Source organism: Antechinus flavipes, chromosome 1, assembly GCF_016432865.1.
Source record: "Antechinus flavipes isolate AdamAnt ecotype Samford, QLD, Australia chromosome 1, AdamAnt_v2, whole genome shotgun sequence".
Taxonomy (NCBI): domain Eukaryota; kingdom Metazoa; phylum Chordata; class Mammalia; order Dasyuromorphia; family Dasyuridae; genus Antechinus; species Antechinus flavipes.
In genome coordinates, this window is record NC_067398.1 from 109444845 (window position 1) to 109471030 (window position 26186).

The 26186-nt window shown below is 36.2% G+C and overlaps 1 protein-coding gene across 1 annotated transcript in view; it reads right to left on the bottom strand.

The window, feature by feature from the left end:
- Positions 1 to 844: 844 nt before the first annotated feature.
- The window catches only part of MLANA (melan-A), a 32719-nt gene continuing 7377 nt past the window's right edge, over positions 845 to 26186 (bottom strand). The window contains exons 4-6 of the mRNA XM_051987647.1: positions 12394 to 12490; positions 7573 to 7689; positions 845 to 1118 (exon numbers count right to left, since the gene is read on the bottom strand). Coding sequence (XP_051843607.1) covers positions 1050 to 1118; positions 7573 to 7689; positions 12394 to 12490 — 283 coding nt within the window. The 3' untranslated portion in view covers positions 845 to 1049. The remainder of the gene's footprint in view (positions 1119 to 7572; positions 7690 to 12393; positions 12491 to 26186) is intronic.

Genomic DNA, 26186 nt, shown 5'->3' on the forward strand with positions numbered 1-26186 from the left:
CTCTATTTGTTTTCTATTCCCAGTTTCATTGACATAATAACAAAGTTGACCTCTTATGTGGCAAATGATTATATATGCTTTGTGTTTTAAGTGTTATTTAAAAGTAGAAATTTTGTGATGGCACAGAATCAGCAAGACAAATAATTTCACCTTTCTGTGCATTGGGTTTCTAATCTGTAAACTGATAGATTTGGATTAGACTACAGCTAAGAAGAATATGCTAGTAAATGCTTAACCTGACTGGAGTGGAGGGGAGGAGCAGAGAGCAGGGAACTATATGCAAGACACATTTTTAAGTTATTCATATTCTTTCTATAACTACATCTAGACAGTCAACAAAACAATCAAGCCCTTATTTGTAGCATTTGATGATTGGAAAATTAACAGCTCCTATGAGCCAACTTGAACTGGATACAGCATACCCCTACAGCTAATCATCCCTTCTAGCTCTAAAGCTATAATCCTAGATTTAATAGATTTAATAGATTAGGTGCTAGAATTTGGGTTCTAGAAAGTACAGAAAAAGACCTTAGAGTTTGATCTTGTCATTTTGGGAAGGAAGGGATACAGCAGTTAGCAGGGAAGAAAATAGGATGAATTAGCTCGTTTTCTCACACTTATTAACAGATCTTTTGTAATATTTGCATAATGAAAATTTATAAACTAATAATTCTGTGCAAACTTCATGTTGATGAGGAAACTTCCATGTTCCCAAATACATGATAGTGTTAATATTTTTAGCCCAAATGCAACTAAATACAAAGACATAAAGGCCAAAAACCACTTGTGTACACTGCCTTAGGCAATACTAATGTAGTGTAGTCCTATTAACTTGGAGTAGAAATCAACCAGAATCAATGGTTTATTGATATATAAAACATTATTCATTGTAATGTTGCCATTCAGTTAGTACCAGTAGCTGTGCTAAGAATAATTTGCTGATTAGTTTTATTAATGCAGCGTACTACTATGGAACATTAGACTTTCATATGATTTGAAGCAAATACAAAGAGGATCCTTTCAAGACCTCTGATATTTCTTGCTGAGCTTTAAGGAGCATAGGGTGGTGGGGATTGTTCTGCAGAGAACTTCTCATAAGCTGGGGGAGCATTAGGTACCTATGGGAATGAAAAAAAGAGAATGTTTATCAGATCTCTGAACTTCCACACAATTAAATAAATATTTACAAATTCATCCAGTTAGGTCACATTCACATTTTTCTTGGTTTCTAAGGAATAGTAAGAGATCTGGGTTCTACTCCTGGCTCTACCACTAATAAGCTGTGTTATGGAAAGCAGTTTAATTAGCCTCTATGCACTTTATTAAAGATGTTGCAATAGGTAAAATATTGAGTCTGTAGACAGAGCTGAGTTCAAATCCACTTCAAGCACTTAACTGTGTGACTCTGGGCAAGTAACTTAACCTGTCTGCCTTAGTTTCCTCAACTGTTAAATAAGGATAATAATAGTGTCTATCTCCCAGGGTTGTTGTGATGATAAAATGAGTTAATGTTTGTAAAGTACTTTGCAAACCTCAAAATACATAATATATATACATATGTATGTATATAAACATAAATTTATAAATATATATACATACATGTATATGTATACTTACATTTATATGTATATATATGTGTGTATATATAAATATATATAAAATGCTAGCTATTATTGTTATTTCCTCATCTGTAAAAATGGGGTTTTATAAGATGATCTTTAAGACTACTTCCAGTTATAACATTCTGAGATTAGAGGAAAAAACTCAACAATAACAAAGTTTTGTTGTTGTTGAAAACCAAGGTCTCCATGATATATGATAACCTGAGAGTAAGAGTTGAATTAATTGCTGGATTTAGAGCTAAAAGGAATCTTAAAGATCATTTGATTTGATCTTGTTTCCCAGATGAAGAAAGAGAATTGTAAAGAGAGAGACATCTGAATACTTTCTGCTGTCTCGTTTTCATGACACCATTCTTTCTGGGTTTCTCTTCCATCTCTTCAGTTCCTCTTCATTCTACTTTATTAATTCATTATCCATGTCACAGCTTCTGAAAGGAGATGTCCCCCAAAGCTCTGTCCTTAATCACTTTTTCTATTCTGTGATCTTATCATTTGATCAAGCATTTATTAAGTACTTCCAGTGTTTTAGAAAGGGATCCTAAGACAGGCAAAAACTTGCTCTCAAGGACTCTAACAAGGGGAAAACATGCAAACACACAAAATATTTGTACTATAAATGGAAGATAACATCAGAAAAGGCAGGGCTGGGAAAGACCTCTTGCTCAATGGTGGCTGGAATCTCAAAGGAAGCCAGGAGGCAGAGGTGAGGAGGAAGAACATTCCCAGCTTGGCAGACAGCTAACAAAGAGGCAGAGTTGGGAGACGGAGGGTCAGGTTTGAGCAACAGCAACAAGTTCATTGTCACTGGATTACAGAATTCATGGAGGTGAGAAAAGTATAAGACTGGAAAGGTAGGAAGAGACCATGGTATAAAAGCAAAAGATTTTAGATTTGATCCTGAGGGTAATAGGGAGCCACTAGAATTTATTGAAAGAAAGGAGAAACATGGTCAGACTTTAACCAGATCACCTTGGCAGCTGAGTGTAACATGAGATGGGCTGGGAGGATATTGCAGCAGCCCTAGGCTGTGATAGGGGACTACACAGAATGGAAATTGCATGAGTAAAGAGAAGGTCACACATACGAGAGACATGGCAAAGGTAGAAATCATCTTGAAAAGGGGGAGCAAACCCGGGTAAGAAGGTGAAAAGACCCTGGGCCAATGGTAGGATGGAGGTGCTTTGAAAATAAAAAACTCTGGAAAAGGGAAGAATTAGAGAAAAAAAGTAGCGAGTTCAGTTTGGGATATGTTGAGCTGGAGATGTCTATGGAAAACCCATTTCTAGATATCGGATAGTTATTAATATGAGATTGGAGGCCAGGAGAAAGCTTAGGGCTGGATAATTTGAGACTCATTCACTTTCAGTCATGTCCAACTTTTCATGATTCCATTTGAATTTTCTTGGCAAAAACACTGGACTGGTGGTTGGCCATTTCCTTCTCCAGGTCATTTACAGAGAGGAACCTAAAGCAAACAGGTTAAGTGACTTGCCCAGGAGCATACAGGTTTGTAAATGTCTGAAGCCAGATTTGAATATCAGAAGATGGATCTTCCTGACTCCAAGCCTGGCTCTCTATCCATCTACCACCTAACTGCCTCCACCATCTGCTTAACGATAAGAATTGAACCAGTGAGAGATGATGAGATCAAGTGAGATAGGGAAAAGAGAATAGAGACCTTGAGGGATACCAGTGACTAGTGGGTATGATCTGGAAGTGGATCCAGCAAAACAGGCTGAAAAGGGGGAGTCAGACAAATAGGTGGAGAACCAAGAAAGCAGTGCCATGTAAACCTGTTGTTGTTTGTCCTTCCTTCTGGAAGAGGACCATGACTTCAGGAAGGTGATACCATGACATGCAAGTGGATTGGATTGGAGGGAGAGAGGGCTGTGCAAGGTCACCTGCCTCAGTTTCCTCTCCAGAATTAGAAAAGAACATCCATGAGGAGAAGACATGATAACTGTCTTCAAATATTCAAAAGCATAGCGGCATTGGTGGTATAGTGGTGAGCATAGCTGCCTTCCAAATATTCAAAGGCAGTCACATGAAAGAGAGATTCAGCTAATTTTCTTTGGTCTCAAAAGGCAGAAGCAAGAAATATAGGCTGGATATAAGAAAAAACCATCTAAGCTATTCAAAAAGTGAAATGGGAAACGTGCCCCCTCATTAGACATCTTCAAACAAAAGCCTCGATGGTCACTTACTCGATGGTCTCCAGAATTAGGAGAGAACATCCATGAGAAGAAGGGGAATGACAATATCAAAAGTTGCAGAAAATTCAAGAAAGGTTAAGATTGAGAAAAGGTCATTAGCTTTTTCAATTAAATTTATAACAACTCTTTTTGTTGTGGCAAAAAAAAATTGGAAATGAAGGGCATTCTCCCATTTGGGGAATAGCTGGATATGTTGTGATATATGATTGCAATGGAACACTATTGTGCAATAAAAAATTATGAATGGGATAGTTTCAGAAAAACCTGGGAAGACATATATGCATGCAAAATGTGGTGAACAGGACCAAGAGAACACTGTACACAGTAACAGCAATATTGTAATGATGATCAACTGTGAAAGACTGCTACTCTAATCAAGACAATGATCCAAAACAATGGCAAAGAACCCATGATGAAAAATGTTCTCTACATTCAATGAGAGTACTGATAAATTCTGAGTACAAATTGAAGCATTTTTTTAAAAAAATTATTTTTCTTGTTTATAGGAGTGTTTTCTTATGCAAGATGGCTAAGAAATATATTTTGCATGAAAAAAAGTTTTGCCAACGATAACATCATTGTTATTATCAATAATAAGTAACTTTGGAGAAAACAATTTCAAACTATGATGTGATTGAAAGCCAGACTGCAAATGTTTTAGAAGTGAGAAGAGAGGAAATGGAAGTACTAGTTTTCCTTGAGAGTTTCCTTGAGAAACATCCCTTTGGTCAAGAAAGAGAAAAGATATATAGGTTACATATGTGCAGTCATAAAAAACACATTTCCATATTAGTCATGTTGTAAAAGAAAACACAGACACCACCTCCCTCCAAAAAAAACTCCTAGAAAAATAAAGTGAAAAAATTAAGTATTCATTGATCTACATTCATACTTTATCTTCTTCAGAACTGTCTTCAATTATTGTATTGCTGACATTTCTAAGTCGTTCATACTTGATCATCATATGATATTGCTATTACTATACAATGTTCTCCTGGTTCTGCTCACTTCACTTTGTATCAGTTTATGTAAGTCTTCTTAGGTTTTCATGAGCTTTCTTTTTTGAATAAAAATTTTATAAGTATATTTCAATGTAACTGATTTCTTTTATAATGCTCTGTGTTTTATTTTATGCATTTAAAATAATACCTTCTCTGGGATTAAAGTTTAAAAGTCCTTATTTGGCTCATCTTAGTCTAGTCCCTTTCTATCTTTCTAGCCTTGTTACATCTTACTCTCCTCCATGAATTCTATACATAAACCTGTTTGTATTTCTTCAAACACAACACTCCATCTCCTATCTCAGAGCCTTTGTATTGACTGACCCCTGTCTGGAATGGTCAGCCCCCTTATACTTCCCCTCCCCGATTTAATTTCCCTAGTTTCAAGACTCAATTCAAGTCCCATCTTCTCTAGGAATCCTTTTCTGGATTTCTAGCTATCAAAGCCTCTATCTTCCAGAATATTTATTAATAATTATTTCAGAGTAGATTTATTCATCTACTCTATATCTTGAATGTTATTTTATGTCATCTTCTTTCCTAGTATATAAATTTGTACCTTATATCTACTTCTATATCTTGCATGTACCTAATTATTTACATGTTGTCTTCCCCATTAGACCAAATGTATATTCTAGCTGGGTGGTACAGTGGATAGAAAATCAGGTCTAGAGTCAGAAAGACCTCAGTTCAAATCCAGCCTCAGCTACTTATTAGCTGTGTGACCTAATATATCTGGTTGCCTCAGTTTCTTCATCTATAAAATGAGCTAGAGAAGGAAATGGCAAATCACTCCAGTATCTTTGCCATGAAAACTCTCCAAAAGGGCTCACCAAGGGTCAAACAGGACTGAAAGAACAACATACTACTTGACTACTTTGCCTTTCTTTTATCCGCAGTACTAGCAGAGTGCCTAACACATAATAAGCACTTAACAAATGCTAACACTAAAAACCTTATAGTAATTGACTTGCTACGACTGAAATCTAGGTCTTCCATTGCCAGATCCAATTTTCTTTTCTCTATACCACTTTATTCTATCATATAAGCCTTCCAAGAAACTGAATTTCAGGAGTACACACTTAAGATAAAATATGACCTTTATAATAGAACTAGATAATTGCAATAAGTCAATAGTTTTTCCTCTTTTAGAGGCATTAACTCAGGTTTAATCTTTATCATGACATATGTATTAGTGACATATTTAACAATGAAATTGGGCTATATTAATGTCAGAAGGAAAAACAAGGCAATTTAATTATTGCCAAGTCTTCACACTGTGGCTTCTATGACATTTATGCTTTGTGGCCATAATACTAATTAAAGATAACTATATCCTAAACTAGAGATTTAATACTTGATGAATTAATATATTCTTCTGTTTATATTGACATACCATGATTTTTATTTAGGTAACTTTAATGTTTGACAAAATAGCTCCATCAAACTATTTGCAAAGTATCAAAATCTTTAATTTAGCCCCCACCTAAAATATATTTCATATATTTTAAGTTTCATATTTATTTTATTTTATAATAGAATTTTACCTGATTTAAAGTAACTTAAATGAAATTTTAAAATTTAAAATTTTTAATTTTTAAAAATTAAATAAAATCAAGTTAAATAATCAACAAATGTATAAAATAATCATCCCACAAAATTTTTTTATTATACGGCAAGCATGTATTAAGCAAGTGCCATATATCAGCTGAATTTCAGCACCATTGATCATTTTCTGATATGTTCCTATTCTCATTATGTCCCTAAGTTTATATTATCTCTCATTTTTATTGTATTCATATGTCTCATCTCACATAGTTGTTGACTTATTGTCTTCTCCCTCCCACTAGAATGTAAACTCTCTGAGGACTTGCCTCTTTTGGTATCCACAGTGCTTACCACAATATTGGTATTCAATAAACATTTAGATGTTTATTAACTGACTTAATGAGAAAGAGGGGAGCAAATGTTTACTTCAAGATCCTTATGGTATTCCTTTTCTTAAGTAGCTTCAAGGGCATCAGTTCTAATATATTTAGTTTAAAAATACCAAGCTTTTTTTAAAAAAAAAAAAAAAAAAAAAAAAAAAAGGAAGAATGGGAAAAATACATGCATGAAGACATAAGTGGTTAAAAAAAAAAAACACCTTGTTATCCAAAAAAAGTAAAGAAAAACTTGCCACAGTTCTTTAAAGATGATGCTTAGATCAAAGATAAACAAGTACAAATTATGTGGAAAAAATTCAGGGCAATGTCACTGGATGTGGGAGAGAGTAAGGTGTAAAAAGTCTAGAAAAGTAGGAAGGAGCCAGGTTATAAAAAGCTTGAAATGCCAGAATCCTCTCTATCTGACTCTAGAGGGGCTAGGACTCCACTGGAGCAACCTGGGAAAGGGGGCACAACATAATCAAAACCATGCTTTAGAACAAAAATGACATTTTTGTGTCATGGACCCCTTCTCAGAATGTTTAAAAATGCATAAAATAAAATACACAGAATTATAAAGGAAACCAATTATAATGGAATGGAATGGAACTAGTACTTCCCTAGTACTAACATATAGGACTTTTTATCATTATTGATACTGGAAAATCTAAGTGAGCAGGACAAAGCAGACAACTTTAATGATAGTTTTCCTTGGTTCTTTGCGGAAAGTATTTTCACTTGTTTGAACTGAATGTTAATAGCATAGGAAACAAATAAGAAAACAAATTTTATTCCAAGGGCTCTAACATACCATAGAATTATAGTTGTTATTCTCCTGAAAAGGCCCTTTGCTGACAGGGAGAGCACCTTCGTCCTGGTAGTAATTCCCCATCAAGGCATTCCCAGTGCCAGCACCAAGCTTTTTGTCCTAAAATGTAAATTCACTGAGGGTTAGTGAGAGAAGAAGCACAAAGAAAATAGGGGGCAATTTAAAGAAATAAAAAGATGCCATTCCCCCCACTTCACCCCTCAGTTCTAGAGCCGATGGTAATATCTTTACCAAAGAAGCTATATGACAGAGCAGACTAGACTTAGAATGAAGGCTCTTTGCCCATTTCTCTCCTCACGTGACTTTGTAATTTAATCCTTTTGTGGCAAGTTACTTTGCCCCTAAAATAAATATAATAAGCCACTAGCTGAAGTTTGATGTGAATGACATTGAATTCTTTGAATAAATGATGACCCATAATTACATCAAATACCTGGGTGGATTTGTTTTTGTCCACAGGATTTCCTCCATTGGTACAGTCACATTCTATTTCATTCCTCCTCATTTTGGAGAGCTCTCATCCATGTCCTCTCTGAGATCCAAGCAATCTTTTGGTTTGTTGTTTACTCATTTGAGTCATGGCTATCTGACTCTACAGGACCCCATTGGGGTTTTTCTTGGCAAAGACATTGGATGTCATTTCCTCCTCAAACTCATTTTACAGATGAAGGAACCAAGACAAAAAGGATTATGTAACTTGCCCAGCTAGAAAGCCACTTTTGAACTCAGGTCTTCCAAATCCAAGCCTGGTGCTCTTTCTACTGAGCTATCTAACTGCCCCATGTACTTTAATTTTCTTCTAGCTCTTAATATTAGACAGATATCAATATTGCACATGGACTCTCCATCTATAATCCCCCTTTTTAATGGTCACACATCCCTTTGATATCTTTGACAGTATTTTTGTGCATAATTCATTGTTGATAATATGCTTTAGCTGGTTGTCTTTTAGATGACTTTTTTTTTAATTTTTCAGAGAAAATGGTATTCTAAGATACAGCTCTATAGAATCACCAGAAGAACAATATTATTTAAAAGATATGTTTTTGTTTCTAAGAGAAATTTGAGGGCATTGAAAGTAAAGGTCATTTCCCCCAAATTTAATCCAGCTCATTTTCCCTCTCTAATTTAGTTCTGGGTCTAGTTTATTATTCACCTTAAGTATCTTACTGCAAAATATATATACTGGTTACACAAGCTGTGTTGTTTGATATCCATCTATGTATATATCCTATTTTGAATAATGGGAACTTTCTGTCCGTGTGATTTTGTAGATTGTTACAATAAGCTGCTGAACAATGACTCAGTAGTGTTCTAAGGCTTGATATATTCATCATATCCTCCACAAAGGGGAGTAACTGAAGGACCTCAACATCTAAAGGATTCTATCTTCCATTCAGTCTATGGACTCCATATCTCCCCATGACATTGGTTTGGTTAATATACATCTCTATGTTTTATGCTTTGTTTGATACCAGTCACAAGATGCCATTGAACAAATTTGTTTCTATTGTGTCTTAATCAATGAAATTTAAATAATCTTAACATATGCATGGGAGACATTTTGTTGGAAAAAGCTTTTAAGGCTACATTTTGCTCAACTAAATGAAATAAATGCTTTTAAAAATCAACAAACAATAAAAAAAAACAAGCAGGATCATATATTTTCTACACAAGAGAGAATTTGGAATGCTTTAGGGTATTGTCTGCCAAAGCCTGCCTTTCCCTTTCTCATATTTTCATTCAAGATGCTCTTGGGTGTGTGTAGCATGAGTACATGCATGTGTCTGTGTTATTATCATAGAGATTTTGCATAAGAAAATTTGTAAGCTATCCTTCCATTTAGCTGCATCTTCCTTTTGCCTTCAGATTTCATTTATTATGACAACATCAATATGACTACCGTTCATCTCCAGAACTAGTTTTGTTTTCCTTTGTTCATGAGTTATCCATGATCAAAGAATCCATCACCTTGTAGCCAACCATTGGAGATGAACCTCTGGACTTAGCCAGGTTAACTCCCAGACAGCAGGCAGTATGTATTAGTGATACCATACTTTCCAACATGATGTAGAATTTCCAAGAGCTAATGCTCTGCTGACACAAGTTCAAGCACTCAGAATCACCTTCACGTCTCAAAAGGATGCTACAATATGATTTCAGAGGGCACATGAGATTGGGAAGATAGTAGCATCTTGTCAACAGTCAAACATCATGGAAGAGATATGAATTGTTTTTCTTGACTGACGGTGTCTTTCAAGAAATTTTACATTTGAGATAAACACAGGTGATACCTTTATTTTGATGTAGATGTGGGAGGCCAATTTTTTTGAGAAGAGTCTTTAAGTTGACATTCTGTTCTACCAAAGAGCAGTCTTTTTTATAGACAACACATAAAAATCACAGTGGGATCTCATACTCACTATATTTTTCAGTTAACTGTATAAAGATGTAGCCTTACTTTGGCATACCATTTATGAACATCTGCCTGTTCCTCACTAACACTCTCATTGAATTGTTTCTCATAAAAATTTTCTGCAGATAATAAAAGTAGTGCTTAAGATTTAGGGCATAAATTATTCTGCCAATAATAAAGTAGTGCTTAGTGGTACATAGTAAGTACTTAATAAATGCTTGCTAGTAAATTGATAGGATAAGTAGTTGTTAGTGTCCTATTTATTGCTTTTTCTTTTGGTTTTGTTTTAATAAAGTGAAAGATTAAGGTTCAGAGGTACCTAGAAGTCACAGTGGATAGAGTATCAGGTCTAGAGTCTGGAAGAGTCATCTTCCTAAGTTCAAATCTGACCTTGGACACGTACTAATTGTGTGCCTACTTGCCTCGGTTTCCTTATCTGTAAAATGAACTGAAGAAGGAAATGACAAACTACTCCAGTATATTTGCCAAGAAAACCTCAAAATAAAAATTTGGACACAACTGAACAAAAAAGCAAAACTATTTTCTTTTTTCTGCTTGATCAATTTCTACTTCTTGGTTTCCCAATTTTCCTGCAAGACTCAGCCCAAATCCCACCTTTTGCAAGAAGCTTTTCCCGCTCTGAAAGACTATAGAAAGAATCTTCTCCAAGCACTTAGAATGGAAAAGATAAAGCATCCTTCAGTCACTTGCAAATCCTTCTCATCTCCCTAGTCTTTCACATAGTCTCTGCAACCTCACTGCAATCTTTCCATGCAATGATTTTTTTTTTCAATAAGTTCTTCAGCAATTCAGAAGAAATGGCAAAAAGAAGAGAATAATTGCTTAGCATGAAATGGGACTGTCAATGTTAGTTATACTGTACCCCCACTTCTACCCTCCAATACACATATACATCAAACCCAAAATTTTAGGAATTTTTGCTTTGTTTAGTGACACAGAAAGCATTTAATCTGACATGATATTGTACATGTAAACACAAGAAAATCTTTATTTGATCCTCTCCCTTCTTTTCTTTCTCTCTCTCTCTCTTTCTCTGTCTCCCCCTTTCTTTCTTTCTCTCTTCTTGTTTCTTTCTATCTCTCTATTCCCCCCTTTCTTTTTCTCTCCCTCTGCTCTCTATTCCCCCTTTCTTTCTTTTTCTCTCTGTTTCTCTATTCCCCTTTCTTTCTTTCTCTCTCTTTGTCTCTCTCTGTCTCTCTATTCTCCTCTTTCTTTTTTTCTCTCTGTTTCTCTATCCCTTCTTTCTTTCTCTCTTTCTTTTTCTCTGTTTCTCTATTCCCCTTTCTTTTTTTCTTTTTATCTCTCTGTTTCTCTATCCCCCCTTTCTTTCTCTCTTTCTTTTTCTGTTTCTCTATTCCCCTTTCTTTCTTTCTCTCTCTTTGTCTCTCTGTCTCTCTATTCTCCTCTTTCTTTTTTTCTCTCTGTTTCTCTATCCCTTCTTTCTTTCTCTCTTTCTTTTTCTCTGTTTCTCTATTCCCCTTTCTTTTTTTCTTTTTATCTCTCTGTTTCTCTATCCCCCCTTTCTTTCTCTCTTTCTTTTTCTGTTTCTCTATTCCCCTTTCTTTCTCTTTCTTTTTCTCTCTGTTTCTCTATTCCCCTTTCTTTCTTTCTTTATTTCTCTCTCTCTATCTCCCCTTTCTTTCTCTCTCTTTGTCTCTCTATTCTCCTCTTTCTTTTTTTCTCTGTTTCTCTATCCCTTCTTTCTTTCTCTCTTTCTTTTTCTCTCTGTTTCTCTATTCCCCTTTCTTTTTTTCTTTTTATCTCTCTGTTTCTCTATCCCTTCTTTCTTTCTCTCTTTCTTTTTCTCTCTGTTTCTCTATTCCCCTTTCTTTCTCTCTTTCTTTTTCTCTGTTTCTCTATTCCCCTTTCTTTCTCTCTTTCTTTTTCTCTGTTTCTCTATTCCCCTTTCTTTCTTTCTTTCTTTCTCTCTCTCTCTCTCTCTCTCTCTCCCCTTTCTTTCTCTCTCTTTGTCTCTCTATGTCTCTCTATTCTCCTCTTTCTTTTTTTCTCTCTCTTTCTCTATTCCCCTTTCTTTCTTTTTCTCTCTCTGTTTCTCTATCCCCCCTTTCTTTCTCTCTCTTTGTCTTTCTGTCTCTATTCTCCCCTTTCTTTCTTTCTCTCTATCTCTTTGCCTTTGTTTCTCTGTCACTTTCTTACACACACACACACACACACACACACACATACACACACACATCCCACTCCAGCTGTTTAATAACTATTAACTGGGATGAAGGACAGGGTTACAGAAAAGGAAACTTTAATTTGTTTTCCAATCCTTCAGAAAATCCTTCTGTTAAGTTACCAGGTAAAAATTCCCAAACTTACCCAGTAAGAGGTAAAGGGAATGTGTGAGCAGCACTAACCTTGAGTATTTTGTAGCCGCTGCGTCTCTTGCAGTACCAGCAGGTGAGGAGCAGCAAAATCCCCAATACCACAGCCAGGATGCCAATTCCTGCTGCCCTGTCCCAGAAGAAGGATTAATCCATCTTGCCACATGTGAACACGTTTGTACTTATCACAAATGCAAGCACCTTCATGGGAGCTTTCTCTCCACACAATCCCCGAGCAGCTTCTAGCCTCCCTTCTGATTCCGTGCCACGCAGCAGAGAGCTTTCTCATGTTCTCCAGCCCTTCCTCAACTCCAGAACCTGCAGTTCTGTAGGGCTCAGGACTTTTCCCAAATGTCCATCAAGGGTGTGTCTTAGAGGAGCAATGCAAACTGGTATGTGCAAAGAGGAGTCGGCTTCCAACCTCAGCAATACTCCTGTGGTAACTACTGATAATGATCATGGAAATAATAGACAGGGAGGAGACATGGGATAGACTGGGCCGGACCTGGAATCAGGAAGACCTGAATTCAAATTCAGCCTTGGGCATTTACTGCTACTGAAGCTGCTGCTACTACTACAATTACTACTACATGATAATAATAGCTGGCATTTATATAGCACAATAAAGTTTACAAAAAGCTTTTTATAAGTATTTAGTTCTCCTAACAACCCTGAGAAGTCCCATTTCACAGATGAGAAAACTGAGGCTAAAGTATCCTAATTTATCCTAGGTTGCATAGCTAGTAACTCAGTTCAGGTCTTCCTAACTTAAGAGTAAGAGCTGAGGGTAGCACTTTCTCTTGCAAAAGTTGCTAAATATGTTAAGATTTCTGCAGGATTTGAATTCACTCATTTAACCAATATTAGTGTAAATCTGACTGTTCCAGTGCCCGGCACATAGTAGGAACCTAATAAATGGTTATTGCTCGACTACTGATACTAAGATGTTAAGATTTGGGTCTACCAAGGTAAATGTTTAATAACCATCTCTCCAAAAAAAAAATAAATAAAGCCACCCCCCCAAAAAAAAGCCACAGAATATATTCTTTTAAATTTATTTTATGTTATTAACCTTTTCTTAAGGGTAGAGCAACAAAAACAGCAAATCAAGTCTTGATTTATACTGTTTGCCCTAGGTATAAATGCTCACACTGAAAATTGAACAGCCTACTAGCTGACTCTGCATACTAAGCAAATCTGCCCTTAACAACATAGAATCTAATAGTCATTAAGGAAGACACAATTTGTGACTAAAGATGAAAAATGCTTATCACAAATTTTTCTGCCTTACGAGATAGCTGGGAGGGTGGGGTCAGTCTGATACTGATAACTCCCTCTTTCCTTCCTGATAGATGTCCAGAACACAGGTACACACTTTCTAACATAAAAGTGGAAAGAGCCGTGGAGACAAAAATCTGGGTTCCGTTAAAGGGAGGAGAGGGAAATATTCCTCAATATGGTCAGTGGGTTGGTTCAACAGGCAAATAGTTAATAAGTCCCTGGCTATGCAGAAGGTGCGTGCTAAAAAAAGGGGAGCAGGATTTCACTGATCCAGGGAAATCCCAGTTAAGAAAACTCCCTCTAACAATATAAATGAGCACTTTCTTTGTATGTGAGGGACAGACTTGAATTTAATGTTCACAGTTCTTTAGAATTAAAGATAAACAGGAAAATAGAATCGGCCCTCAACGAGCTTACATTCTACTGATAGAAAAGTGCTTTATGAAACGTATGAAGTGTTATAAAAATGTCATTCTGTTAAAAAAAATAGTTTTGAATAGTAACTCTTTCAGAGAACTGCGGCTACCAAAGATTAATTACTACACTGGCAAGAGTTAATAAATCTAAACTCCTCTCATGCAACTTTTATTCAATTTGTTAATGGTTGCCTGGTTTTAGACATTGCAACCTGGCATAAATCAAAGGCATTAAAAAACCTGTTTTTTTTACTTTGCCATTATAATCCTAACCAAATTACCTTTAAAAGAGGCTAAGTGGGAAATAGATTCATTTCTTAGAGAACTGGGAAGCTGAGTAAGTTCTATGCCAAAGACTTGGGCCTATCAGTAGTTTCCCATTGTCTAGGGCCCAGTTTCTTGCTTTTAATAAATGTTTTTGTTTAAATAAATTTAAAATGACAAGTAAAAGGAATTCAGAGAAAACAGAGGCAGACATATGAAGTAATGCATTGTAAATAAAGATATTTAAGAACAATATACCCAATGAAAACAAAAAATGTTAAATGAACAAAAATCTGCTTAATTACTATGGACAATGTTGGTTCTAGATGAAGAAACAGATTTTTTTCTCTTAGTAAATTAGCAAAGAAAAAAGAACTAAAACATGTACCAGAGAATATTTTGTTTAACTGGGGCTTTTTTAGGGAAAAAAAACTTTGGTTTGTAAGGCAATATTTGTTATAGGTATATAAGCTATCATTCTCTCAAAATAGATATTAATTAAACAACTCAACATATAATATATGGAGTCACTGAGAAACAAGACTGAAGGATTTTTTGAATGGTATCTTTAACAACCCTATTTTGCCTGAGTACATAGTTCTCTGGGATAAAAGCCTTGGCACCAGAAACAATCTATAGATGGAAACCGAAAAACGGAAATCAGTCTTCATGAGCCACATAGAAAACATACTGCAACATTTAAGGAAGTGAAGAGACAACCTATGGAAATTCTGAAGCAAATGATCAATGCCTACTAATTACATTTCATTATTTGTCCATTTTATTAACCCTTTTTATACCACAAAGAGAATGATCTTTAGTAAACTTTATTGTTAGGGAATAAAATATCTCTAGTCAAAATATTCCTATTTTTTCCCATGAGAAGACAAGTGAGAATTCTATCATTCTGTGGGTTCTTCTGAACGAGATAATTAGCAACATATATTGGTCCTGATATTTGGGAGGTATTTGGTAGTATTTTATGCTGCTTTTTCAAATTGATCTCTTCCACTGTCCTGGAGAAGAATTAATCATTCCATTTGCTCCAATATTTGCCTCCTTCACATATCTGGGAATTTAATTTCAATTAACTATATGCTAGCTTCCTCTTCCATAGGTTGAAAAATATAGAAATGCTCTATATTTCAGTAATCAATAGAACTATCAAAATGAATGTGAGATATCACTGTCACTCTATATTTCTAGATCATAAAGATAACTCCCTCTTCCCTTCCTGATGGATGTCCAGAACACAGGTACACACTTTCTAACATAACAGAATAAATCTATGAAAATACAAAGCAGACCTGTCACCTGTTACCGACCTCAATGAAGGAATGAATGAATCCTTTCCTTTATAGTCACAGCTTCCATAGTGGGGACTCCCTATCCATTTGGGTCACAACTGGCTCTCTCATCCCTTGCCCCTTTTGGAAATTTCTAAGAAATAATTTATATAACCCAGTCTAGCTGCCCTAGAAGAAAAAAGGAGAGAAAAAAGAAAATAAATGGTAAGAGGAGGATAATGGATCTCTGAATCCTAAAAGACTCAGTGATAGATTCTGATACAATCAGGATGCTGATAGAAATATATAAATATAAATGTGTATATATACATACATATATATAAATATCTATTGTATACATATAAACACATGCATATATATCTGTATGGTATATACACACATACATGTAAACATATATACATATAACATTAATTGACTTGATTTTATGTATGTATATATGTGTATATATACATACATAAAATCAAGTCAACTAACGTTTATTAAATATTCATGAAATAGCATGGATTGCTAGATGGCACCATAGTGCACAGAGTGCCAGCCCTGAAGTAAGGAAAATAGCTTTCTGACTTCCAACTTGGCTCAGACACTTACTAGCCGCCTTCCACAATCTGCTCCAACATTCCCTCTCCAGGTTTAATTTCACACTACTCCCTTCCACGTATTCTATTTTCTGTACAAACAAGATTACATTCTACTCTCTTTTTTCCATAATAAATTGCTTCAACTGTAAAATGGGATTTTTATAATAGCTCTTATCTCTCAGGATTTGTTGTAAGGATCAAATAAGATCTATTTCTAAAGTGCTTGTACAGTACCTGGCACATGGTCAGTACTTAGCAAATGCTTTCCTTCCTTCCTATTCTTACATATCCTAGATTATCATTGCTATTGTTGAGCGGTTTTTTCGTTTTTATTTTTTTTTAAACCACCGGGGCATTTTTATTTAAGTCAGAATGCTTTGGGGGAGGTGGTCAAGAATAGGTGGCTCTAGACCTCAGGTTGTTCCATAAAATGAAGCATTAGAGTAAATGCTACATTCTGTGATCTTTTACTGTCCTGAAATATGGCTATTTGATTTTTTGATTAATATAATAATAATTATAACATAACGTGTTGACAGGGAAGTATTTAACAAATGGTGAAGTCCCCCAGATTTGTTTTGGGGAATGGAGGAGTTTATGAGAGCAAGTCAGGGTTCAGGTTACTATCACCATAAATTATAAGACACTATCGTGCAGAATAAAATAAGCAAAATCAAGAGAACTTTGTATATAGTAAGATCAAAATTATTCCAAGAGTGACTGTGAATTACCAAGCTCTCCTAAATAACATGAACAGTCAAATCAACTATGAAGGACTTATGGAGGGAAAAGCTATCCATCTCCAGAGAAAGAACTGATTTATGGAATTATGTATTGTGTGATTCCACATACAGATAGATATATGTCAAATGTTGGCTTTCTCTAATGCAGAGTTAGAAGGAAGAAAGGGGGATAATCAGGAATTCAAAATGTAACAAAAATAAATATAAGATTAAATAGATAAAATGCTTATTGACTCTTTTATTTTAAAAGATTATCTATAAGGCACTCCAACCTTAGTGATCAACCTTAGTGATCGCAGGTGGTCAAAATTCAGTATTAACTGAATACATAGCCAGGTACAGCCTGGTGCAATTGCAGACTTGAGAAGAGAAAATCTGAAGCAATCACCAGGAGGAGTGCAATAATGAAATCCTGAAGGGAAGAATAGAAAGAACACCGCCAATATTAGGCAACAAATTTGTAATGCATCGGGTTTAACTGGTTGTGTGCCTTCTTCAGAAAAAGCGTGTGATGGGTATAACCCGGATTGGACTCCAGGCAATAAGACAATGGACAAGGGATTCAAGAGGAGCGGGAAGGAATATAGCTGAGCTAATGATAAGGTTAGAAAGTGAACTGAAAGCTAAAGCGATGGAGTAGGAGAGGGGAAGTGGATAAGGGGAATGAGTGACTGTAGTTCAAAGGAGGCTCAGGGGGATTAAAGCACAGGGAGAGATGGAAAGATAGGAGGTTGTATTCAGATAGAGAAATTTCAGAATTCTGATTCAAGCCCAGTAGTCTATCAATATACCATATTGCCATTTGTTAATGCAGTTATAGGATCCTACAAAATAGCCATCTACAGAAACTCAGAAACACACAAGCACTCTATCACCGGAGTGGGGTTAGTAATGACTGAAACTACTATTGCAATGGATTTTATTAATTTAAGTCACACAGATTAGGAAAGACATTGAAAAGCAAGAGGGGCAATCAAAATGACAAAAGCCTTTGAGTAGGTCTCATATTATGAGGATTGAATAAAGGAACTGGGGATATTTAAGTTGCCAAAGACTGAGAGGAAATAAAGATTGAGAGAGAAGACATGATAACTGTCTTCAAATATTCAAAGGCAGTCGTGTGAAAGAGAGATTCAACTAATTTTCTTTGGTCTCAAAAGGCAGAAGCAAGAAATATAGGCTGGATATAAGAAAAAACCATCTAAGCTATTCAAAAAGTGAAATGGGAAACGTGCCCCCTCACTAGACATCTTCAGACAAAAGCCTCGATGGTCACTTACTGCATTTGTTGTGGGGAGGATTCTTTAGGTTGAACCAGATGGCCACCGAGGTCGAGTCCAAATCTCAGATTCTCTGATTCTGTTGCCTGGTATTCAACGCTCCCTACAACCTGATAATTCTAGACATGTTCCAGTCTAATCTCACTCCTCGCATGCATTCTTCACACTGGACTTTTTCTCTCCCTTCTTCCTCTCCACACTCCCACAATACACAAACATACACAAAGCACCTTATCATAACACCATGCTCCACTTTTATTCATGCTATTCCCTTTTCCTTAGTTTTACATTCTCGTTCTTTAAGACCCAGAGCAAATTCTCTTCCCTTTAGTGACTTGTCTCCTGTCGATTTTAGACCTCACATAACATTCTACTACAGAACTAATGTACTAATAACATAATAGATAAAATATTTTGTATTATAGCTATTTTCTTGGTGTCTTATTACCCTACAAGATTATGACCTCTATAAAGATAGAAACCATGCCATATTTAAACTTTGTAAATGCCCAGTAGCTTAAGCATACAAAATATTAACAATAATAACGACATTTATATAGTACCTACTTTGTGCCTAGTGCTATGCTAAGCACTTTACTCTTATTATCTCATTTTGTCTTCACAACAATCCAGGTATTATGCTCCCTTCCTGAAAACCTCTAACAACCATAAATACTCACACTTTTCTCCTCTCCTTTGAACAAATATAACTTTTTCTCCCTCTCTGCTCCCTTGCAGAATCTTCTCTCCCTTACTAGGTTTTTCTCAGATAAAACATTTGTAATCTGTGATGGAACTTTTTTTTTCAGGTCCCTGGGTCAGAGGGTCTTTTATTAACACTATTATTATCCATTATTATCTTCATTTCAAAAGATGAAGAAAGAAAAGAGGTTAAGGGGCTTGTCCCATATTACACAGCTAGTATGTATCTGAAGTCAGATTTGAACTCGGGTTTACTGATTCTAGGCCCAGTCCCCTATTGAGTCACAGAAGATGCTTAATAATTATTTAAGAGATATATTGGTAATGTATATTACAATTATCTTGATGTATCATTTGCTGCTGCTAATACACAAATTCCTCATGGGCTGGGACATCTCAGGTACATTTTTGTATTTTCTCCAATATATAACATAGTGTTTAGCACATGATTTTTATTTAATCAAGATTTATAAGAGCTCTAGATTCACAGTGGTACCCACAGACATCACTCTAAGGACAGTTGGAACAGGAAATAAAATCACCAAGAATTATAGCTTGAGGATGATTTCAAAGAGTCCTGGAGAGACCTATATGAACTGATGTTAAGTAAAACAGAACTAAGAGAACATTGTATACAGCAACAAGATATGATGATCAATTCTGATGGACTGGCTCTTTTTAATATTTAGGTGATTTAGGCCAGTCCTAGTGATCTTGTGATGAAAAGAGCCATCTGCACCCAAAGACAGAACTATGGGGACTGAGTGTGGATCACAGCATAGTATATTTACTCTTTTTGTCGTTGTTTGCTTGCATTTTGTTTTCTTTCTCATTTTTTTCCTTTTTGATCTGATTTTTCTTGACAGTGTCATAATTGTGGAAATAGGTATAGAAGAATTGCACATGCTTAACCTATATTGGATTACTTGCTGTCTAAAGGGAGGAGGAAAAAATTTGGAACACAAGGTTTTGCAAGGAGGAATGTTGAAAATTATCTATGCATATGTTTTGAAAATAAAAAGGTTTAATAAAAAAAGAAAAATATATAGGTTGACATGGAGAAGAACAGAAACTAGATAACTATCTATTGATATCATTAATTATAAAAAAAGGTTTGTCTAGAGAACAGATTCAGCCTCCTATGGAATCCTGTCTCTCAGCTGGGATGGGGTGCTGAATTGATTTTTCTTTTGAAATAAACAGGGTTAAGTGACTTGCCCAGAGTCACATAGCTAGTAAGAATATGAGGCTGAGTTTGAACTCAGGTCCTCCTGATTTGAGGGCTGGTACTCTATCCACTTGGTCCACCTCGCTGCTCCCCTGAATTTATTTTTAGTGGATAAAATAGTTATTTGAAGCCAAGAGCAAAGTTCATAATTCTTTCCCTTATATGTATCTGTGGTATGTTAGCCTATGAGATCCTCAAGAGCAGGAACTGGGATCTTTGTTTTATTTCACTTTTTTTTTGGTTGTTTTGTTTGTAGACTCCATTGATGTATCTTGGTCAGATTTGCTCAACTGTTTTTTTTTTCTTCTCCTCTTAATTTATATTCATTGTTACAAGGGGATAGCATGTCAAAATCAACATGTCCATAACTGAATTCATTTTCTTTTCCCCAAGTCCATTCCTCTTTTGAATGTCACTATTTCCACTAATACCTCCCCCTTTTAATCATATAGATTCACAACTATATATATATATATATTCAAACATATATATATTCACAACTATATATATATATATATATATATGTAAAGAGAGAGAGAGAGAGAGAGAGAGAGAGAGAGAGCTTATTTCCACATCCTTAACTGTTGCTTCTAGATGTCACAGGCTTCTCGTCACTCACAAAGGCACTTGTCTATTGTAATAGTCTCCTTCCTTACACATTGCTCTCCCCACTCCAATCCAAATTAACTGTCAAACTGATTTATCTAAAGGGCAAATCAAACCATGTCATTCTCTTCCTTAAATTCCAATAGCTTTCTATTGTCTCTGAGGTCAAATACATGCTCCTCTTTTCTGGATCTTAATCCACTTTTCTAGGTTTTTATATGTGGCCCTGATCTAGATAGACCTGCCATCTTGTTATTTCTTACACATGACACTCAATCTCTCATCTCTGGGCACTCTGCATTTGCCGAGTGAAACCCTCTGTTTCAGAATTCAAAGCCCTTCATAATCTGCCCCCCTCTTTTAATCTTACACCTTATACCGGACCACTTATTATTTAATCAGGGGACAACCTCTCCATGATGTTCCTCAAACAAGATACTCCAGTCCTGACTCTAGCTATTTTCACTGGCCATTTCCCCCAGGCTTATAATATTCTTCCCCCTTATCTCTGGCTTCTATCAAGTTTCAGCTAAAATCTCACCTCCACAGGAATTTTCTCAACCCATCTTAATTCTAGTGCCTTCCTTTGTAAATGGTTTCCAGTGTTTCCTGGGTACAGCTCATTTGTACACAGTTGCTCACATGCTGTCTCTCCCATTACATTAATTGCTTCTTGAGGTTCACAATGTTTTTTACCTTTCTTTGCATCTCCAGCGTTTAGCACAGTGTCTTTTTTTTAATTTTTTATTTAATAATTACTTTATATTGACACTTGTTTCTGTTCCGATTTTTTTTCCCCTCCCTCCCTCCACCCCCTCCCCTAGATGGCAAGCAGTCCTTTATATGTTGGATATGTTGCAGTATATCCTAGATACAATATATGTTTGCAGAATCGAACAGTTCTCTTGTTGCACAGGGAGAATTGGATTCAGAAGGTATAAATAACCCGGGAAGAAAAACAAAAATGCAGATAGTTCACATTCGTTTCCCAGTGTTCTTTCTTTGGGTGTAGCTGCTTTTGTCCGTCATTTATCAATTGAAACTCAGGTCTCTTTGTCAAAGAAATCCACTTCCATCAAAATATGTCCTCATACAATATCATTGTCGAAGTGTATAATGATCTCCTGGTTCTGCTCATTTCACTTAGCATCAGTTCATGTAAGTCTCGCCAGTCCTCTCTGTATTCATCCTGCTGGTCATTTCTTACAGAACAATAATATTCCATAACATTCATATACCACAATTTACCCAGCCATTCTCCAATTGATGGGCATCCATTCACTTTCCAGTTTCTGGCCACTACAAACAGGGCTGCTACAAACATTTTGGCACATACAGGTCCCTTTCCCTTCTTTAGTATTTCTTTGGGGTATAAGCCCAATAGAAACACTGCTGGGTCAAAGAGTATGCACAATTTGATAACTTTTTGGGCATAATTCCAGATTGCTCTCCAGAATGGTTGGATTCGTTCACAACTCCACCAACAATGCATCAGTGTCCCAGTTTTCCCGCATCCCCTCCAACATTCATCATTATTTTTTCCTGTCATCTTAGCCAATCTGACAGGTGTGTAGTGGTATCTCAGGGTTGTCTTAATTTGCATTTCTCTGATCAATAATGATTTGGAACACTCTTTCATATGAGTGGTAATGGTTTCAATTTCATCCTCTGAAAATTGTCTGTTCATATCCTTTGACCATTTATCAATTGGAGAATGGCTTGATTTCTTATAAATTTGAGTCAGTTCTCTATATATTTTAGAAATGAGGCCTTTATCAGAAACTTTAACTGTGAAAATGTTTTCCCAGTTTGTTGCTTCCCTTCTAATCTTGTTTGCATTAGTTTTATTTGTACAAAGGCTTTTTAATTTGATGTAATCGAAATTTTCTATTCTGTGATCAGTAATGGTCTCTAGTTCATCTTTGGTCACAAATTTCTTTCTCCTCCACAAGTCTGAGAGATAAACTATTCTATGTTCCTCTAATTTATTTATAATCTCGTTCTTTATGCCTAGGTCATAGACCCATTTTGATCTTATCTTGGCATATGGTGTTAAGTGTGGGTCCTTGCCTAATTTCTGCCATACTAATTTCCAATTATCCCAGCAGTTTTTATCAAATAATGAATTCTTTTCCCAGAAGTTAGGGGCTTTGGGTTTGTCAAACACTAGATTGCTATAATTGACTATTCTGTCTTGTGAGCCCAGCCTTTTCCACTGATCCACTAATCTATTTCTTAGCCAATACCAAATGGTTTTGGTGACTGCTAGCACAGTGTCTGACACCTAGCAGGTGATCAATAAATGTTTGTTGACTAACTGACTCATTCCCCACACCCAGAGTGCTTACTGAATAATTGTTTGATAGAGGAAGAGGGAAAACTATATTCATCAATGAAGGTGATTAAAAACAAAGGTTATAGTATTTTTAAAATAACTAGTTTGGATCAGATGTTCTTTACCAGCCCTTGTAGCCTTTTCTCTAAGTCCTGCTGTAAATAATGTAGTTAGTTATTCCCTTACCTGGCTTCCAAGAGAACAAAGCACCAAACTCTGGATCCCCCCAGAAAAACATAAGACTGAAGAAAGATCATTTATTCATACTAATATACAAGGCACTGCTAAATGGGCTCTTGAGAAGCTACCCAATGATTTTCACCAAATGAATTCAGTATTCTACCAAAGCTATAACTAAAGCTAAATAACTGGGGCCTTCTCCTGAGGACCAACACCTCAGAGAGTATTCTTTCTTCATGTAGTCCTTTGGCCCGCCAGCTCTGAGCTGCATGTGGGACCTTCCAGGTTCTAGCACAATATTGTGCCTTTCTTGTGTGTTTCCTTCATTCCCCTTCACTTTTCCTCCTTATTTTTTCACACTTATTCTACAACACTCATTTTCACATCCTTTTTGGTCCCTCCCAATTGGCTTGTTCTTCACATGTGACATTCCATCTTTTGCTTTTGTGATTTTGTACAGGTAGTCCTTCATGTCTGAAATCTACTTTTTCCTCATCTCTAAGAATCTTAGAATCCTTAGCTTTCTTCAGAGTTCATTAGCTTTAAGTTGTCAGTGTTCTCTCCCTTCTCAAATTACCTTGAATTTATTTTTCTGTTTATCCCTCCCTATTCTCTCTGCTCCCCCATCCCCATAGAATAGACTTCAATGTTTTTCATTTCTGTCATTTGATCTCTAGGGCCTAGCACAGTGCCTCGCTCTTAGTAGGTATGTGCTTTATGAATTATTCAAAATATTGATAAATCTTTTTAAAATATTAGGTTAAAATTCTATTTATCCTCATTTCTTTGGCATCTATAGTTTTAAATACTTAGGAACCACAAATTCAAAGGATAAGAGGGGCCTCCAACATTATTTAGTCCAAGGTACATCCAAAATATAAATCCTGTTCACAATATTCCCAACTAATATTTAACTTCTGCTGAAAGATTTCCATGGATGAAGAACTTAATGACATTTTCTGAAATGGGCCATTCCAATGGTGTTAAAGATATTTTCCTTAATATGTTGTTGAGTTGAACTCAGCAGATATTGAGATGAAGTCTGTCTCTCCATAATGGATTATGGAGGTCTATAATTGGGTTCTCTAGTTTTTTTTTCTAAAGAGGAGCTTCTTTGGGCTTCCACAAAATCTGATTAGTACTTTATACAGTGCCTAGTAAAAGAGACAATTGCTTGTTGACTTGACTTGATCTCTAGGCAAAGGTAGAGAAGAAGGAAAATATATAGACCCTGAGAGGATAAATTACTGACAAAGGGAAGCAATACCTTCTCCTTTCTAGGAAGGCTCTGAAATCTTCTGAGAGATCTCTAGGTCAGAAGGCAGAATTGGAGATAATCAGAATTGGAAATCTTTCTTCCAGATCCCTAAGATAAACTAAGAATGGACCTTTGTATAAGGACTGATGGCAGTTCCATGTTAACGTGTCTCATTATTGTGTCATTTTGGGGTGATGGGAAAGAGGTAGGATTATAGCATTCTTGTAGAATCCATTCCAAAGTAGAGGCTTCCAGGGGAATACAAAAGCAAATCCTAAACAAATGGCAAGGATTAGCAAGAGACTGATAATGATTACTTAAACAACTCTGGCCTTGAGGCTGGAGATTGGTGGATATACACCCCTATTATGCTGTCATACAAGCTGCCTCCCTGGCCCTTATTTTGCCTCTAGGGATTCCTTAAGACTTATTGCTGTTTCACAGTAATTTGTGTATCCAGGCTCAATTACCACTGAGGAAAATAGGTCATACAAAGACAAGTAGGAAGAAGGTGTAAAGAAGGACCTCCCTGGATGTCAAAACTCAGTGGGAGATACTGAGCAGGTGGGAAGTACCCTGCCTAAGAGACATAGGTGAAAATTCACCCAAATGTACAAAGAGAGCACGTTCCCACAAAACCTGAGAAAATCTTTTGTAGATTGAGGAATCAGGAAGAGATTGTGCAATCTTTTGTGCAAGATTGACAAATTCTGACAAGGAGAAGCGATTCTCCTCCCTCCTGGGAACGCGTTAAAGAACAGAAAGATTAAGTACTTTGATGTTATCCTGGCCCTGAGCATGAGGAGTTATGGCAATGTCAGCACCTCCCTAATTCAGTATTCCCTTTGAAATTTAATTCCTGGGAAGGATCAACTTCTTGAGAACTTTAGCAGCAAAGAGCCAGAGTCACCTGGATCTTTGGGATGAAGGCTGTTGGGCTCTCCTGGTCCAGATGTGGACAGCTAGCACCATCTCCTGGGAGAAAAAACAACTGCGTCTATAGATTAAAAAATCAACTAATAGGGAGCAACTGGGACACATAGCAGGGCTGCTGAATCCCTAACCCTGCTCCTTGATGAATCACCAGACAGGGTAGAAATGCGAGTCCTACAGAGGGCACCGGTCCCCCCTGGGGGAAGATGAAAGGGACCCCTGTGGTCTGCAAATAACAACTGTTCTATGTCTGGTGCCTTGTGACTCTGAGGACTTTTAGGGGAAAATTGTTGCCTTGTCTTGACTAAGTAACATTCCCAGACACTGAGTGAAAGCAGAGGTTCCCAGAGTGACCCAAGCCCCTCAGATTGCAAGAAAATTTCTGACACAAGGATTATACACTAAAATATGAATATTTCTCTTATTAGAGTGCTCTAACCTTAGTACTGACACCTTCACAAAATTCCCTTTTAAAAATTCCCTTATTCTCGATCAAAATGGCACCAGTTCCATCTTTTAGACCACTAACCACTGTGACCTACCAGCAGATTCAAGGCCTTTCCTAATTGTTCTTTCAGTAGGTTGTTATCAACAGCCTGTCCTTTTTCATAGAGTGAAGAGCTTGAAAAGTCTTTTAAAATTACCCAGCAACACTCTTTCACTTTGCAAATGATATTGTACTAAGAAAGATTAAATTGCTTGCCATGTTAAA